The sequence below is a fragment of the Melospiza georgiana genome, chromosome 2 (genome assembly GCF_028018845.1).
Source record: "Melospiza georgiana isolate bMelGeo1 chromosome 2, bMelGeo1.pri, whole genome shotgun sequence".
NCBI classification, from domain to species: domain Eukaryota; kingdom Metazoa; phylum Chordata; class Aves; order Passeriformes; family Passerellidae; genus Melospiza; species Melospiza georgiana.
The window spans coordinates 53,181,830-53,194,013 of record NC_080431.1 but is presented as its reverse complement, the minus strand read 5'-3'; the positions used below and the strand labels follow the sequence as shown (position 1 = coordinate 53,194,013).

At 43.4% G+C, this 12,184-nt stretch overlaps 1 protein-coding gene across 1 annotated transcript; it reads right to left on the bottom strand.

The window, feature by feature from the left end:
• Positions 1-1,356: 1,356 nt before the first annotated feature.
• Positions 1,357-2,340, bottom strand: CBY2 (chibby family member 2). The gene has a single exon (XM_058018977.1). It carries the CDS (start codon positions 2,338-2,340, stop codon positions 1,357-1,359), a length of 984 nt encoding a protein of 327 aa, XP_057874960.1.
• Positions 2,341-12,184: the final 9,844 nt, after the last annotated feature.

The following is a 12,184-nucleotide window of genomic DNA, read 5'->3' as shown; positions in this document are numbered from 1 at the left end:
TAACACTGGACATGTTACCAAACATGGTGAGGGAGATGGCATAGAGAAAAGCAGTGTGTCTGAAGGCACAGACACGAACATGTTTCCCAGCACAGTGCTGAGGCATTAATCTTTTAAGAGCTGTAACCCAGTTATTAAGCAGGAACAACTTGCTGTCTACACGTCCACCTCTCAATGAACATTGTTCCTCTTCTTCTACCAGATTTTTATAGATGCAGCCCTACCCACACCAGTGAGAGCCAGCCATTTAACTTCATGCCTGAGAGATTTGCCTCAGCATCCCAAAGCCTGAGCAGCAGAAGAAAATACCTGTTGTTTTAAGCCTCTGAAGTAAACAGTCATCACTTGCACTTGGCATGGTTGTCTGAGTGAAATACAAGGTGAAAGTTAGTTCATGCTTTAGGTAATTCCGTGGCAAATCACTTAGAGACTTTTAAACTCGAGTGACAGCCTGCTTTTGGGGTCCTGCTGCAACAGATAAACCTCACTGTAACCTCTCCTTTGCTTTACAGTAATGCTCCTACAATTGCTCTGCAGAAGTCTCCTGCATCTGTCCTGTCAGATTTCTTGCAGGCTCCCATATTCTGCCTGAAAGATTGTGACACAGTGCACTGCATCCAGACTGTCCGAGACACAGGGAATGCATTTCCAGCCACGCTGGCCACACAATTGAGGGCAGACCAGAATTTCAAACCTGAGCAGATCAAAAGGCTCTCATCTTCTGTGTCAGCAGATCACTGCAGACTGGCCTGTCCATTATAGTGAGTAGATGCCTTTCTAAATACTGGCTTAAGCCATGGAACAGTCATCAAAATGCTGCTTTTGGCAACCTACGCTCTTGCTCTGGGGCAGGTAAAATCCTGCTTCATCTGACTATCCAAGAAATCAAGAAGGACCTCACTGCTCTGTGCAGGAGAAGTCCTGCTGCCTGCTCCATTCTCTTCCTTTGCCTCCACCATGATGTCTGGGAGGAGAGATCCTCCTTTATTAATCAATGCTTTTTAGCAGAGATTGTGAGTGCACCCCTGGACTACAAGCTGGCACGCTGTAATCAGAGTTGAGATCTGTAATTAGACTTGAGATCCTCAAGCAATAACCTTATGAAAATCTAGGCCTTGTTATAAGAAACTTTGAAATAAAAATGCTGGAAAACATGATTCCTGATACTAGGCAAATTCATGACAGTCACCTACACCATATAACCAGAATGTGAAATATATCTAAGTAGTGCAAGAAAGTTTCAGAAGGACATGATGTTCCCAGATATCTACAGGCTCTATTGGGATTTTAGCAGGTTTCCTGAAAAAAGGAGAGAAGTTTTCTGGGAAATGAACTAGCAGTTCTAAGTGCCAAGCTTCACACGTCTCCAAGCTGATGCTCAGTTGCCAGCTTCTGTCCTGCTTCCTCATACACTGGGGTAGTGATGGCAATGATCTCCTTTTCCAGCATGTCCATTTGAACTGTGATGTCTGACACAGTGTTTTTCACAGCCTTCAGCTGCAGCTTCAGCTTATTGTAATCTTCTTGGAAGGATCTGTTCACGTCATAGAGATTGTGACAGCACTGTTTCTCCCCAGGGGGATGGCTCATTTTCAGGAAGGTGTGGAGGAGCTCACATAACTCCTGGAGAACCCTGAGGACTTCATGCTCTCCCGGTGTACTTGGGGCAGACTCAGTCTTGTTCTGAGTTGGAGTAGTGCTTTTCTTTTTACCTTCACATTCCTGCTGGGGGACTGGGCCAGGGTTACTCTTTTCCACAGCTGCAATGGTCTCAGCGCTCTTCTGAAGATCTGAGCGGGCATCTTTGCTCTCTTCATGGGCTGTGATGGCTTTTTGGCCTTTCCAGGTAATAGGGAGTTCTTTATTCTCCTGCTGGAAATCTTCAAATATTTTATTCTTTTCCTGGACTGCCTGGAGAGCTTTGTTGCCCAGGCTGAGCTGAGAGCCTGTACTCCTCTCTTGGAAGAGTGGAAAAGGTTTATTTTTGTTCTTGAGGCTTCTCTGAATAGCATCAGTGTAAATTACCTGGACAGATTTGTTCTGTGACTGAAGATACTGCAGGGCCTTGTTTTCTTCCCAGAGCATCCTGTTTTTGATCCATAGGGTTTGGTTTTCCTGCCGGAGTGCTCTGTTCTCCTCCCAGATGCTCCACTCATTCTGTGCCTTCTTGCTAAAGAGTTTCTGGTGTGAAGAAAAGGGTGGCTGGCAGTAGATGTCGTTCACCCATTTCCCATCAATAAAGACAAACATCTCACCCCTTGGCTTCACTCGAGGCGTGATGCAGACTGTCCCAGGCTCTGTGTGCTGCATGCTCTGGTTCCTCTGATCAAAGGCAGACATGGCCCTTCTTCAGCAAATTGAGGAGGACTGTGGCAAAAGGCTTCTTCCAGGGCTTCTACAAGAGGCTGCTGACCACTGCCAAGGAGTGGGTGACACAGTGGGGCTGGAGAAGCTTGATTAGGACTGAAAGAATAGGGAACACAAATACATAGATTTACTGCCAAAATTCCAAATCAGAATTAAGCTACACCAGTGACAGGACAAGCAAATAAATCAGTTCTCACAGTTAACCATGTTACCACTTTGATGCTGAAAGGTAAGGAATCCACCAGATACCTTGTTGATAGAAGCGGAGAAATTTGCATCAGTAGATAAAGCAGCTCTATGGCAGCACTAAAAGCTTTCTTATAAATACCTGCACTTCCCCTTTATCTTTCTACCTCCTTTTTACAGACCTGTAAGGGAGCAAAAGACTATCTTCTGCCTCAGAAAAGCCTGCTCCCAAATGACTGATGCACAAATACATTAAAAATTGTTATGAGGCTCAAGCAAACCTTTCAAAATAAAGCATTTTTAAAGGTTCATAGAAAAAGCCTGGGCTTGAGAGCAGGTTTTTCTTGCTAATGCTGAATAGCCTGTGTTAACAGGATGCCACAAAAATGCAGTGATAGTTTTGCTTTTTGATCTTAAAATCCACAATATGCACAAACCAAAGCTTTGGGACATCAGAGCTTTGTTGCTCTTGGTGTGGTTTTTTGACAAACTCCCATCACCACAGTCCAAAAACTGTCACAATCCATAGATAATTCTCCACCTTTCATTCTCATTTCTCCTGTCACTCTTACTCTTTATATGCTTTGATAGCTCTGTTATTTTTCTTGCTTTCTAGCCCTGCAATAGTGATTGCTTATCTTTTTCCTACAGTCCATCTGCCTCTTTTTCACATCATCAGAAAACTCATCTCTAAAATCCATACTGCAGGGCCAAACCTCTAATGCTTCTCATTTCAGACACAGAAACCTCAGACTTATCTGTTGAACACTCTCCCCTCCTTTCCTTACCCCAAATATTGCAGCTTAAATCACCTTCTAACCATGAGAGAACTGGGACAAATTAGGATTTCAGTCTTATATGTGGGGGAAAAAAAATAACAACCAACCAGACAATCAAAAATTATTGTTTTGTGCCAAAGAAAACCTTGTTTTCTGCATCTTTAACCAAAATTAAATTTATGTGATTTTCATGATGAAGTTATTTGATCTGAGGTTGAACTATTTTTTATAACCAAATTGTTGGAATTCTCAGGGTTTCTGCACAGTTTCTAACAGCACAAATGTGTCTTTTTCTGGATTAAATAAATAAATAAATAAATAAATAAATAAATAAATAAATAAATAAGTTACTTGTCAAATTTCACTCAGGTGTATTCCTCTCCCCCTGTGAGGTCTCCCAACTTCCCTGCTGTTCCTTGGAAAGCTCAGTTCTGCCTTTCTGTCTGATCCTTCATGGATCTTGCCGTCATATCTCTACCCCAAGCACTGAGTAGAGGGTGACCACCGCACACGAGCTCTCATAGCCTCCAGCTCTGGCATCACAGCGTGTGCCCCCTGTCCTATTGCTGCCCTCTCCTTTTCCAAACCTGTTGCTCTCCCCTTTCCCTGTCATTTGCACCAAACAGCACTGCATGTGCAGGCTCCTCCAAGTTACTTCTTAGAGCCAACATCCATAGATGCATCCTTCACCCCCTTCCCAAGCTTGTCCAACCACTCCTAAAATTACTGCTTCACTTAAAATCTCAGATTCCTGCACTTAGGAGAGGGCTATTGCAATATAGGTCTGTTTGCATTAACATTTGATTTTATTACAACCTGTTTACTGTCTGAACTTCAGGGCTGTCTTCTACACCATCTGCTGCTTAATCTCATGTCAGACTTGTGTTTTCATAACATCATTCTTCTGCTAAAAAGTTATTTCCCAAAGACTCTGTTTTGGACATTTTTTTTTCCACTTACACTACATCCATGCATTGCTCCCTCCCTTACACCCTTGTCCCTGCAGCCTTTCCAACATATCCCATTCTATTGAGGTGCCCAGTCCCATTTTTTTCCCACAAAACCCCAGAATGGGAGGGGTGAGGGGTGAAGGGGCAGAAGGCAAATCAGCCAGACCCCTAATTATCCAGGGAAGATGCAGAGCACGTGCAGCATCAGAAGCCCAGACCCACGTGCCTATCATGGACGAGCAGCTACAGTTCTTAAAGTCACTTACAGAGAAAGTGTTTAGATGGCACATTTTCAGGATAAACAGAAATGTATAATATATACGACTTGGAAGGACATTATCTTGGGGACAATTAAACTTGACAGTGACTCTGTCAGCTCTTTTGCACTGCCAGGGAGACACTGACCTAAGCTTTAGAGAGATACTTCAACATCTCAATGCCTCCCATATAATTTTTTCCCCCATCTCTGAATAATCCCAGGAAATGCTGGGCAGCTGGGTGGATGGGCAAGGCAGCCAGCTGTGGGGAAGCCACAGCAAAGCAAGAGAGGCTGGGCGGTTTGGGAGCACACCATGACAGAGCCAGCAGTGCTCACCTTCTCAGCGCAGCCAGCGTGCTCCTTCCCTCTCCCCGCAGCCGAGCTGAGATGCTGGGGTGTCCAGAGGTGCTGGGGTGCACAGCAGGGGCAGGGGACTGAGGCTGATGTCAGCACTGCAGGACCTTGTCCCAGAAGCAGCCACCTGCCCCCCGACCCGCCTGGGTCTGGGGGCTCCTGCCCAGCCTCCTTGCACAGCTCCCTTCTGCGCTCCTTCCGCGCTCTCCTCGCAAGATGGGCTCTGCCTTCTCCCAGCCTTGCTCCTCTGGGCTATTTCCCATGGAAATGACCTTCCTGCTAGCTCAGCTCCCATGCCCTTTCCTGAACCCAGGCTTCCTGACCTCCCTTTGGTGCTCGTTACTGAGAACAGTTTGGACGGATTCTTTCTCCATCACACCCTCTTAAAAAAAATTTTGCTTTTATTCTGAAACGTCAAATTCTGTTTGCTGCTGAACTGATATTGATACATTCAAAAATCACTTCCTTGTATGCCCTGTGAAAGTTGAAGTTATTTTCTGAGGACAATGTGAAGCTCTTCTTTGACTATAAGTTTAGCAGCAGACTATAGCTGAATGCTAGTAAGAAGAAAATAGAATACAGAAGGCATTCACACATGCAGGTTTAGATATTATTTGTAGCAGCCATTTCCACTTCCACATCTTTACATTCTTAATTAAGTCTTTCTTATTTGCTACATCTTTCAGAGGTGGATTTTTTTTTTCTAATCAGGATTCTTGAATAATAAATACAGCATTTCATTTATTTTTCAGTGAAAATTACCAAGTTGACATCACCCTCAAGGTGACTGCTATTGCTTCAGGAACTTGGAGGTATAGTTCAGCTTTGGTGTTATATGAAAATTATAAACTCAGGTATAAAATCCTTCTCTGTAATTGCTCCCTTGCTTATGTTTAATCTTAGATGACAAAAACACATCAGAGGTTACTATGGCAACTCCCCAGGGAGTATCCTTCTTTATTTGAGCTCCAGGATCCTGTGTAGGAAAACAGAAAAATGTCCTCAAAAGAGAAAATATTTTATCATGGGCTGTTTGTGTTTGGCCTGCCATCAGATGGGAATTTAAGGGTGCTACCCAGTGCAGACACTTTTCAGAGGGGTGACTGAAGTGTCCAATATGAACTTCTGCAGAACTGAGGCTGTGGGCTCTGAAAGTGACTTTTGATAAACATTTTAAGGTCTAAGAGCTGACTAGAAACTGAATTAATAGAAAGAAGTGCAGCTGCTTAATCCAGAACCATGGAGAACTAACTTGATAGTGAGCATACCTTTGCTTTTCTCATGCAGTATTTTCCTTGAAGTTTTGTAAAGTTCTTCTGCCAAGTCAATTTTTTACTGAAAATTATGAATTCAAATGCCAATACATTTGGATCAAATTTAGTGAATATCATCAAATGTGTTTATGCACTCATCAGAATTGGAAATGCTGCAAGAGTTCACAGCAGAATTTTTTATAGCAGCTACACTGATTTCTGAGCTGGACTCTCAAAAGGACTGAGATGTCACTCACAAGATTACAAAGGCAGAAATAATGCTGAGTGTGTTCCTCTCCCTGCCAAGAGACAAGCAACCCCTGCTCTGTAAGAAGGGTTTGAACTAGCTTGCCAGCTGTTTTGTCCACAGCTTCAGACCACTCAATTTCTCAAAGATGTTTCACTGTACAAAGTATTAAATATTTTTTGGAACCAAAGCCTTTTTTCTCCATCCTACCTGCACACCTTATGCTAGGCTGCTCAGCTGACTTTGCTGTCCTTCTTCTTGGAGATTGTCTGGTTCTGGAAGGGATCCAGTGGGAAGGAGTGTGTGATCCCAGACACACTCATGTAATATTCTCCATGCTCCATGCTGGGATGCAAGAGGTCACCATTCAGTGATGGGTTGAAAGCCAGGGGAAGAGCAAGGTATGAACTGCTGCCATGAAGATTTTGCAAGGAGGGCCCTGAAGGCTCCATACCAGCCTCCTTTCTATTAGGTAGTGATATGTACCAGCAGTAAATGTCAGCCCTTTCCACCCTTTGCTTTCGTAAAGTATCTAAAGTGAAAATAATCTGTTGTGTGGGTTTTTTAGTAAAAAGCATGCTATATTCCCAAATCTTTATTTGGTAGAACCAAAAGTGTCTGCTGCCACTTTCTGCCATGCCAAGCACGTCTATGCTGTTGAAACGCCAGCCTCTGCTCCTGCCAGTGCAGGCTGCTCTCACCACACACTCAGCCACTGTTCTCCAGGGCATTAAGCCTGGATGTGAATCCCACCTAGTCACTAAAAAGACTCTTGCATATCTGAGTGCTCTTGAATCATCTCCTGATCTCAATTGCTGGGTAGGGAGTAAAAATTATGTTTTCTCGGTTTCTGAGGCAGTGAAATGTCTGGTAATATCTCAGCATTATATTCTGCCCAGGAAGAGACAGTCAGCAGTGTGAAAGTAATGAAAAAGTCCAGATAAGTTTTTTTTGGGGCAGATAAATGGCTTGAGTGGCACACCTATGTCATCAACTACTTGGACTAATTGTCCTTCCAGGGACATGATCACAGGGCTGCTGCCAGTGTGCCTCAGTGTAACCCTCACAACATCCAATGTTGTGCAAATCACCAACCCTGCATTCTGCTGTCAGCACTGGGTCAGCTGTAAGCTGAAATGAAAGGTGGAAATATCTACTTTCATATCTTCCCTCTGATTCTAATTGCATTTTAGATATTGGGTAAGTCATCATTTCCTCAGGTTCTCAATGAGTTTGGGATGCTGACTTTCTGATGTAAGCTGTCAAGAGAATTTAGTTCTTCTTTGTGAAGTGCCTTGAACATGAAAGCATGACAGCAAAGAGGCCCTACACACCACTCTTATTTATCCCCCAAATGTAATACACACATGGTTTACAGGGTGAAGCAAAACATTTTACTATTGCTAGTAAGTGACATCTTACAGACATGTCAGGCTTTGTGTTGTTCCACCTTTGATCTCATTCTCACTTTCCTTGCTTTGTACTTTAGCTATGAATATTTTTTTTGAAAATCATCAAAACCCATGTGCAGTCTCTTGGTCAACTCTACGCCGTGTCCTGTCAACGCTGTTCCTGTGTGTTGTGCCTCTGTGAGCCTTGCCAACAAAAACCAGCCCAATTACCATGTCACTCTCCTGGTTCTGTCTGAACAGATCAAAATTTACAGAGCTCTCCATGCTGCTGAATGAACCTGTTGTTCACTGCGGAGTTAATACTGGCAGAAATTATCAGTGGTGCACTTGTTTCTGTTGTTCTGTTCTGAGGGCCGAGGGGCACGGCTGGCAGTGCCCCTGGAGGAGCTCTCTGCCCTTCCTGTACACAGGGACAATTTGGAAGGGGACAGTCACCTCAGGTCCCCCATGGCCTCCCTGGGAGCCCCTGAGAGGCAGGCCTGCCAGCAGGCTGAGCTGGACACGCTGTCCCTGATCTCTGACAGCCACAAACCCCAAAGAGCAACAGGCACCAGTGTTCAGGACAGCAGACCTGAGCCCCCGGTGACCTGTCAGCCAGGTGATGCCTCAGCCCTCACCACTGCTCTGGTCAGGTCTCTGCTGCCTGCACCTGAGCTCTGAGGTCCTGCAGACAGGTGCAGGGTTTGGGACTTGGGGGCATTTCAGCTCGTTCTGAGCACAGAGCAGCTCCTCCATGTGACAATTCTCTGGGTGAGAGGAAAAGTCAGTGGTTCCATTCCTGATTGACAGGGAGAAAATTAAGGGTTCAGGCTTATTAAGCAATCTCTAACAGTGATTTATGGGGTCCTGTACATTTTAATCTAACAAAAAAATTTAAATCATCTAATTAGCTAAGTGTGTAATCCTGTATATTAATTGTCTATTAGCCACTTCTTAATTATAATGGAATGCTTATCAAATAACATGTGATGGCCACGTAGCACCAATTTAAGTCATTATCAGACTGGCTCCTACTTTAATAAGGATCTGTTCAACTGGAGTCTAAGCATTTCATTTTATTTTAAAAGCTCTACAGAAGAGGAAGAAATCACCTTAAAAAATAAGATTCCATTGGGACTTTCTAGACCCTTTACTGTAAACAACACTACATGAAGAATCACAAAACCCATGTGAAATACCCAATGAACTATCAAGGAACCTGGAAATCCAGATCTTGTTTTTAAGTTTGTCCAGGAGATCCTTGTTCATGCACACAGTCCTTCCAGCATTTTTGCTTCACTTCCTCTTTGTAGGGATGCATCACTCCTGAGCTTGGAGGAGGTGATCCTTAATTATTAACCAGCTTCTCTGGGCCCATCATCCTTCCAGGGAATTCTACCAAGCAGATCCCTGAAGGGATCTAAGTCTGCTTTTCCAAAGTCCAGATGAGTTTGTTGTGTGCTCTCCTCCGTGTCCTAAATATTTGAACTCCATAATTTTGTGGTCACTGTGGCCAAGGCTGCCCTTGAGCTTCACATTCCCTTATCAGACACTCTTCCTGATGAAAACAAGGTGCAACATTAGCACCTCTCCTCATTGGCTCCCCTATCACTTGGAGAAGGAAGTTATTATCAGGGCACTCCAGGAGTGTCCTGGATGGTTTATGCTCCATTGTGTTCCCCCAGGAGATACCAGGGTGGTTGAAGTTCCCTATAAGGACCAGAGCTTGTGAAGCTGAGATCACTCCTACCTGTCTGCAGAGGAACTAATCCACTTCCTGGTCAGGCAGCCCATAGCAAACCCCTACTATGATGTCACTTGTCCCTGCTCTCCCTTTAATCCAAACCCATGAGCTCCAAGGTAGCACCTGATCCATGCCCAGGTGGAGCTCCATGCACTCCTGCTGGTCATTGACGTGGAGGGTGACACTTTCTCCTTGTTTCCACACCCTGTCCTTCCTGAAGAGCCTGTATCCCATCATTCCAACTCTCCAGTCACAGAGCCCACCCATCACAGCCCTGCAGGCATGCACAGTTCTTTAATTCCTCTGGTTTATTCCCCATGCTGCCTGCATTCAATAGAGACATGTAAGCTGGGCCCCCATTCTCACCATGATATTTTCTGAAAAATCCCTTTGCCAGGATTTCTTCTCCTGGGAAGCTGAGAAGCCTCAGAAAAGAATGAAAACAATAATTACCTGATTGCTTGGGAACGTGGTCTGGAGATCATTTACCAACAGGTGCATCTTTGATTGGTTCCATGTGACTTGTTTTTAATTAATGACCAATCCCAATCCAGCTGTGTCAGACTCTGAGAAGTCAGTCACAAGCTTTCACTATCATTCTTTTCTAGCCTTCTGATGTATCCTTTCTCCTTCTTTAGTATAGTTTTAGTGTAGCATATAATATAATATAATATAATATAATATAATATAATATAATATAATATAATATAATATAATATAATATAATATAATATAATATAATATAATATAATATAATATAATATAATATAATATAATATAATATAATATAATATAATATAATATAATATAATATAATATATAATGAATCAGCCTTCTGAGGACATGGAGTCAAATTCTCATCTCTCATGTCCTCCTGGGGACCTCACAACACCACACCCCATTAAGCTGACTTACTGTCTGGAGTGGCTGGAATCACACTGTGCTGCTCTTCAGGTGCTCTCATGCTGACCTGTGACCCCTCTCCAGGCTCTGAGTGTCTCTGGCTGGCACTGGCGTCACTCTGGTAGGAGTGGGATGGATTGAGGTTTCCCTCCCCTGGCAACATCACTTTAAAGCCATCTTCACCGGCCTGGCAAGTCTATGAGCACAGATGCTCTTGCCGTTCTCTGGCAGATGAACCCCATCAGCTCCCAAGGGATCAGGTTCCTCAAAGAGACTCCCATGATCTAAGCAGCTGAACCTCTGGTTGTGGCACCAGTGCTGTGACCATCCTAAGATTTTATATGGACTCTCCCTCACTGCCTTTCTGATTACTCATGTGTCATCTTCCAAGCTATTTTGAAATAGCTCACTCAGACTTGTACCCATGTTCCAATGGGCAAACTGCTAAGTACATCCCTCTCAGTCCTTGTAGGCATGCAAGATTAGCTCTCCCATGTTTCTTTATCACTAGACCTGCCAGAGCAGACTTCTAACAAGGTGCAGGACCCATCTGGTAATCTTATTAAAAATCAGATTTGGCTTTCAGAATCAATCTTTACCCAGTGGGTTTCTCAAACGGTAGTGTTGTCACCTGGTTTTTGCAAAGAGCTCTGCACTCAGCTCCCAGGACTATCCTTCCACAGCATTTTTGCCTGTTACAAAGGCACACAGATTTTTACTGGAGCTGATGGGCTTCTGCAAAGCAAGCATCTTATGAAAGATATAAATATCTTGAAGGATGTCTGAAGCTTAGTGCTAGACAGTGTAATTTTGCCAAACTAGAAATGCAAAAAGAACATTAAAGAAAAGATAATATAGGCTCATAACTAAATTTAAATGTGGAGTGATACTGAAACGAGACCATTTCAAGCTCTGTGGAGCCCTGGTTTACCTTTTCTAGCACATATCATGCTTTGATGGTCCATGGCACACTTTGCTTAGAGGAACACAATTTTAACATCTGCTCATCCCAGGGTTTAAATTGGTGCCAGAGTGCTCTTTTAATGGTATGCCAGAAGAAGAGAGGTTTAAATAATGAAATAAGAGAATAAACAGTTAGAACCCAGGTACTATTGTTAAGCACACCTAGGAACAATTAAACAGGCAATTTTAGAAATGTTATGTAACCCCTAGGAATGATTTTATGCTGGAGAAGCAGTCCCTTTTACACATTTCCCTCAACTTCAAACCTGCAAAGTCTGTCCTGAAGTGAATGGAGGTTACAAAAGTTACCTGATTTTCCAAAATTGCCTGCAGACCTCTGTGCAAATTTAGGGTCACTGTCTGTCCAAAGTACACTGCAGTGGCACTCAAAAAATAGCTGGAACCAGAACACACATCCAGCCAGAGAAATGCAATGAGAAAGAAATAGGTTATCCTGTCTTCATATGTGTCCAGAGGATATCATTAACATTAATGTAGTCATAAAGCAGCACCTGCTGGCTCAACACAGCACATCTTTGCCTACTACCAATTAACTCTTCAAAAAACAGTAGAGAACAGTTTTTGCCCTTCTGCCCCAAGCACAAAAACTTGTTTCCTGTTAAGCATTATTAATTATAATGTCCCTGCTGCTTTGCCTCACTGAAATGAACAGTCCCATTAGTGACATAAGCTTCATAGCAAGGTGTATCCCAGCAGGAACAAGTGCAGAGTTATTGGGCTTTAAAAATATTATATTGCTTTTTATTATTATTGTTGTTCCTTACTTG

Bases quoted from the DNA above. Each gene is read 5' to 3' on its own strand.
- CBY2 (XM_058018977.1), bottom strand. From the start codon at position 2,340: ATGTCTGCCTTTGATCAGAGGAACCAGAGCATGCAGCACACAGAGCCT.